Source organism: Leopardus geoffroyi, chromosome B1, assembly GCF_018350155.1.
Source record: "Leopardus geoffroyi isolate Oge1 chromosome B1, O.geoffroyi_Oge1_pat1.0, whole genome shotgun sequence".
NCBI lineage: Eukaryota > Metazoa > Chordata > Mammalia > Carnivora > Felidae > Leopardus > Leopardus geoffroyi.
In genome coordinates, this window is record NC_059327.1 from 15,610,025 (window position 1) to 15,616,207 (window position 6,183).

The 6,183-nt window shown below is 60.2% G+C and overlaps 1 protein-coding gene across 1 annotated transcript; it reads left to right on the forward strand.

Annotated features, from left to right (window-relative positions):
- The first annotated feature begins 2,871 nt into the window (after window positions 1-2,871).
- HELT (helt bHLH transcription factor) lies at window positions 2,872-4,877 on the forward strand. Its single transcript, XM_045474910.1, has 4 exons — window positions 2,872-3,166; window positions 3,274-3,428; window positions 3,695-3,791; window positions 4,208-4,877. Exons 1-4 carry the CDS (start codon window positions 2,872-2,874, stop codon window positions 4,705-4,707), a joined length of 1,047 nt encoding a protein of 348 aa, XP_045330866.1. The 3' UTR covers window positions 4,708-4,877.
- The last annotated feature ends 1,306 nt before the right edge of the window (window positions 4,878-6,183 follow it).

The window sequence follows — 6,183 nt, forward strand, 5'->3', positions numbered from 1 at the left end:
CCTTCAGGCCCGGAGAGAAAGCAGTCGTAGCCTCACCTTGAACCTGGAGCGGCGTTTCCGGTCTCCCAGAAAGGGCTGCAGCCGCTGGGGGACTTGGTGAGGGATGCGCGCGCCTGCCCCCCACCTCCACCCACCTACCTACCCACCTTCACTTGCCTCCCCGCCTCCAATCCCCAAGCCACACGCGGGTACTTACCGCCCTGGGGCCCAGCTCCGCGAGCAACCACAAGAAATTAAACAGTTCGCACAGAATGAAATTTGGCCCGTGGAAGGTGCCTGCAGCTGGCGGTTAACACCAGCAGTAAGAGGATCAACTCCTAGTCCGCTGGCTTAAAAGGGGGGGTGGGTGGGGTGAGAAGTGTGCGCGTTCCCTTTTACCCATTCACGTTAGTTAATTTGGATGATAAGGGTTCGTGTTTAATCCCTTTGTGTGCGAGTGAATATACTGAAATCGACAACCCCTGAGAGGGCACCGGCGGCTGGCAGAGCAACCTGCGCGGGAGGGTGCGGGTCGTGTCCAATCTGGCGTGAAGCAGAAAAGAACCGTCCCAAGGAGACTGAGAGCGAGACGGAGAGGTAGACCCCAGGGGTGCGTGGTGCCGACCGGGCCCCACAGCTCCCAGGCCGCGGCGGGTGGGCCGCTCTCTTCCCCAAGGCCCAGCACCCCGGGCCCGCCTCTGCGCCCTAGGAGCTCCCCAGGTCCCACCGGCGAGCGGGGCTCCTCCTTAGCCACCTCTGCCGAGGACCAACGACACCCCAGGGAGAGCTCGGGCCCTGCCACGGTCCAGCAGAGCGGAGAGAATTTAGGCGAGGTGCGGAGCAGAAAAGGAGGGAAGGATATCTAAGAAGAGGGCTTGGTTGTTCTCAGATGGAACAGATCAGAAAAAGGTGAGAGCTCGGTGGCCCTAGAGCAGGTCGTAAAACAAAAGCCATTTTTATAGTTTCCATCTGCGAGAAAGCTCACATGCCACCCATACCCCGCACGCCTGGAGACCCCAGAGTGCGGGTCCGAGGCAGCAACTGCGAGCGAGCCCGGTGGGTGGGGGAGGAGGCCCCCGGCCGCCGGCCAGGCTGCCCGCAGAGGCGCGGGAGGCGGTGGGAGTTCCCAGCCGCCGCCGCCCCCCTCCTTCCCCTCGGGCCCGTCCAGCAAATTTCCTCCCTCGTTTCTGTTGGTGCCTTCCCTCCCTCCTCCTCCCCCCCGATATATTCGCTCTCTAAAACCATAAAAAAGAGATCAACTTCCCTAACTTCACGGAGCCCTTTTCAGTGACAAATATTGATGCCCAAAGTGTCTGCGCTCTCCCGCCCCCAAACGTTAAGAAAAGGCGCCCGCGAAAGGGGGACATAAAAAGTTAACAATGCTGTGAAAATATGTTTGCAGAAAATAGACAATCGTTGGATTAAACGTATTCAAGTATGAAATAATGCCTTTTTGTGTCAAAACTTGGGCGATGGGCGGGTACAAAAGTTCCCTGTGGCAGCTACTTGCTCCCTTTGTGAGCCGTGCGCTTTGGCGTCTCCACTTGGGCGCATTACTCAGAGCCCTCTAAGCGCGATTGTTTCTCCCTTTCTAATGACATTTACCGGATCAAAACATGCTGTTAATTCGATCAGAAGGCTTCACCCTCCCTGACAAAGCCACAATAATTTCTCCTGAAGTTTGTTAAATTGACCAAAATTAGGCAAATGAATAGGGGTCTGTAGGCGCCCCCTCTCGCAGGTGACGTCGCATAATGCTCGCCTGGGCCAGCTGCATTCCCCCTTTTCTTCTCGGCCCACTCTTCTCCGTGTTGCCCCCCAATCCTCCCACCACCCCCCCTCACACACACACACACACACACGCACACACACACACACGCCTGCCTGTCTCTCCTCCCCCCCACCCTCTGGCATTATTAAAATTTAGCCCAATGAAACTATTCATACATTTCAATGGACATTTTCGTATAGGATAATAGGCTACAAATTGAGCCTCTTTCCCCCCGCGAAGAGAGAGCCCGAGGGGGGGAGAAAAGAAAGCAAGCGACGTGGTCAGGGAGTCGGGGGGAGCGTCGCGTGCCAGAGACCGGCGGGAGGGGCGAGGCGAGGCGGGAGCCTCGTGTGCCAGCCGCAGCCCCACACCTGCCGGGATGTCCGGACAAATAAAGCGGTGTAAACAAAAAGGGGGGAGATGGACGTGTCACCAAGTCGTGTGAGAAAAGCCTGGGAACAAACGGGGCGCCTCCGTCTCCAAGAGCTCTCCCTTGAACCCGGCGGAACAGCCTATTAAAGGCTTACTTAATTACTTTAATGACTCTGGACAGGCTTTAAAACGCACTCGGCGCTGGGACTGCGGGCTTGCTGGGATTTGTAAACAGGCAATCGTGTGAGACTCAGCGGTGGGACTAAAGGAGGCGACACTGTTTTTGTGAGGGTCCTCGCCCCCCGGTGCCCGCGGCTGCTGCGCCCCTGCGCTCTGCGCCTGCTGCAGGCGCTCGCTCGCCCGCCGGCCCCAGTTTACCGCCTCCTTTTCCCGCCGGGGCTGTTGCCATGCAAATGTTATTCCCCCGCCGATCACGTGTCCTTTGAAGGGCCACGTGGATTAACAAAGCTGATCTGCCCCCAGCTCGCCCCCCTCGGCTGCTAATTTTTTTTTCTTAACTTCTTTAAAACTGATCTTGAATGCATACATCCCCCCAAACGCAGCTCCCCTAATCCTATGGAATAATTCAACTCGTGAATGCACTTGGAGCCCTAGATGACCGCTTTATAAGGCAGCCCCTCGGAGTTGGGAGGCTGCAGTCTACCTGGGACACTCGAGGAGGCACACGAGGCGGAAAGTGGACGGGTGACTCGCGCCACCGCCTCTCCCGAGGGCGCGTCCTGACCAGGATGTCAGACAAGCTTAAGGAACGCAAAGTGAGTCGGCTGAGCCCAGACAGCCCTTGCGCCCCGCTGGTGGGGGCGTCTGACTCCCGGAGCCGCCACCTGGCTGGACCGACGGCAGGGACGTGGCACACGGGACTCTCGTGCGGAGGAAGCTTGAGTGGTTTGGGCGGGGAACGAGGACAGAGAGAGGGGCTTCCTCAACTCGGGAGGCCGGTGGCCACCTCCCCAGTGCCCTGGCGCTCAGCTGGACGGCGTGGCCCAAGCCGGGCGGGCGGGCGGCCGGAAGAGGAGCGCACTGGTGCGGGCGTGAGAGGGCAGAGCTCCTCTGACCCCCGTCCGGGGGGAGTCCCTGGGCCGCGTTGGGGGCTGGGAAGACGGTTGACACGCAGCTGCAGCCATGCCTTTGACGACTCCCTGGGCAACACTATCCTAAATGTACAAACCTCTGTTCGCAGAGAACCCCTGTCTCCCACAAAGTGATAGAAAAGCGGAGGAGGGACCGGATAAACCGCTGCTTGAACGAGCTGGGCAAGACGGTACCCATGGCCCTGGCGAAGCAGGTAACGTCAGAGGCCGAGCTAACAGAGCCAGGCGCTGGGGATCCTCCGCTGCCACGCTCAGCAGGGATGCAGGGAGTCTGGAGACGGAGAGGCCTTTGCAGCGGCCTCTTCTCCCCGGGGGTCGAGCGCTGGGCGAGCCCCAGGCGGCCCTCGCGCGGATCCGCCCCAGCGACTGCTCGCTGCCCGGGATAAAGCCGTGCACCCAGCCTTCCCGGGTTGGCTTGCACCCGCTGGGTCGCTGCGAGGAGCTCTTCCTCCTTTTGCAGAGTTCCGGTAAGCTGGAGAAGGCGGAGATCCTCGAGATGACCGTTCAGTACCTGAGGGCCCTGCACTCCGCTGATTTTCCCCGGGGAAGGGAAAAAGGTGGGCGCGGGTTGGACAAAAGGGAACCCGGGCGGGGAGCGTTCGCCACACTGGCACTTGGGGCCGGGAGTGGGGGTCAAAGGGTCCTCGTGAGAGGTCTCCACTCTGGATGCGGCCCGAGGGGGTTGGGGGCGGGCCGAGGTTCTACGTAAGCAAGGGGACAGGAGGACAGGTTTCTGGGGATACTGGTTCCGTCCCCTCCTCTCAGGTGGGGAAGGGTGGGGTCAGGCTCTTAAGGAAAAGGGAGTTCTTTTGCTTTCGCTGTTCCGGTCTCCAGACTGGGGGTAAGGGAGGACAGGCCTCAAATGGGATCTCGGGCCAGAAAACGTGACGGGAGGGTGCCTCGGGCTCCCGGTGGGGAAGGGGCTGCTCATGGTTTGTTTTTTTCCTTCCTGCGGGTTTGCTCGCCGCTCCAGCAGAACTGCTAGCAGAGTTCGCCAACTACTTCCACTACGGCTACCACGAGTGCATGAAGAACCTGGTGCATTATCTCACCACCGTGGAAAGGATGGAGACCAAGGACACCAAGTACGCGCGCATCCTCGCCTTCCTGCAGTCCAAGGCCCGCTTGGGCGCCGAGCCCGCCTTCCAGCCGCTGGGTTCGCTCCCGGAGCCGGATTTCTCCTATCAGCTGCACCCAGCGGGGGCCGAGCTCACGGGCCACAGCCCCGGGGAGGCCTCCGTTTTCCCGCAGGGCGCCGCCCCCGGGCCCTTTCCCTGGCCGCACGGCGCGGCCCGCAGCCCGGCGCTGCCCTACCTGCCCGGCGCGCCGGTGGCGCTCCCGAGCCCCGCGCAGCAGCACAGCCCCTTCCTGACGCCCGTGCAGGGGCTGGACCGGCACTACCTCAACCTGATCGGCCACGCCCACCCCAACGCCCTCAACCTGCACCCGCCCCAGCACCCGCCGGTGCTCTGACGCCGCCTCGCCCGCCAGGGTTCTCCGCGCGCGCCCGGCGCGACGTAGGAAAAACACCGTACGTTGTACAGATGTAAATAGTGTGCCAACAAAAAAGCTGGGTGGGGAAGGTCAGGAGCAAATTAGTCTCCTGAAGGATCTCCCCCTGGCAATAAACGTTTTCTGATAAAGACCCAAGAGATGGATTTCTTTGTTACCTTCTGCTCCTCCACAACCACCCTCGGGGGTGCCCGAGGGCGAGCGCCTGAGAGGGCCCAGGTGACGGTCATCAGTACTTGGGGGCGGGAGGCGCTGCGAGGTCCGGGGCGGGGGGGTGGGGGGGAGCCTAAACGGAGCGTCGCTTCGGGGCGGGAATTCGGGGCTCCCTCCCCTCACCCGACTGGAGCGCGTCTTGGGCATTTGCCTCAAGGGAAGGGCGCACGCGAAAAACTGAGGCCCTGGCTCTCAGAAAATGCAAATCAAGGACCCGCCCCAAGCCGGCCCCGGCGGACTGTCGCCAGCTCGGACCTGGGCGCCCTTCCTACCCCGAGACGAGGCCGGGGGTCGCGCGCGCACCACGCGCGGGCGGGACCCGAGAGCCGCGCAGCTCGGGCCCGCGGGACGCGGGACCGGGTTTACAGCCTTCACACGTCTCCGTAAGACACGGAGCGAGGAAGTAACTTCTGAGTTCTGGCTCAGAAACAACGTCCGACGAAGTCTGTTATTTTAGGATGACAACTTCTCCGCGCGCGGGAGGGCTCGGGGAGGCTGGCCTTGCCTTTTGCGCACAGATCGGCTCAGCTTCGGAGACGCTAGGCGGCCGCGTGAGGAGCCGGCGACCTGCGGGTCCGGAGACGCGCTCCCCAGGGGAGTGTTCCCTCTGCGGCTCCGCCCTCCACCCGCGAGGGGTCGAGGCGCAGGACTCTCCGTCCAGGCTCTCAGGCCCGGTGAGAAAAGGCTTCCCTCTCCCCGGGGGAGGGAAGGTGGATTTTAACCTTCTGCTCAACCCAGAACGTAGCGAGGCAAGTTTTCAGGGTCCAGGGGAGACTTGGTTAGTGATCTTTAGGAGACTGGGGTTTTCAATGCCAGTTGGATCTGCGCCTTACCCACAACACAGCGATACATTTAAAACAGCAAACAAAAATTTTGTTTTTCTAAGACCCCAACGGCAAACTGAGACTTCTGTTGTTTTATGGAAACAGGTAAAATGAACAAGGGATCCAACCGGCTAAAGTTGTTTTTGTGGGGCTTTACATTTTTCCCCTTCGTTGATTTTTTTTTGTTCCCCTATTTCCTTTTTTGTTCCCTAGCTTTGACGCCCTTTACATAAATAATTCGAAAACAGGTTTTCCTGTTTCCAGAGGCCATTTAACTGAACTACAATGATTTGTCTTCTCCCAGATCAGCTGGAGAACAATAAATTAACTGACTCCGTTTCTACGGACAGGGTTTCAGGGAGCTCTGACCTAGGCTGTTGACTGAGGTCGTGGAATGAGG

Coding starts and splice junctions, on each gene's coding strand:
- HELT (XM_045474910.1), top strand. CDS start 2,872: ATGTCAGACAAGCTTAAGGAACGCAAAGTGAGTCGGCTGAGCCCAGAC. Junction 3,167..3,273: donor GCCGGAAGAGGAGCGCACTG/GTGCGGGCGTGA, acceptor AGCCATGCCTTT/GACGACTCCCTGGGCAACAC. Junction 3,792..4,207: donor TCCCCGGGGAAGGGAAAAAG/GTGGGCGCGGGT, acceptor TCGCCGCTCCAG/CAGAACTGCTAGCAGAGTTC.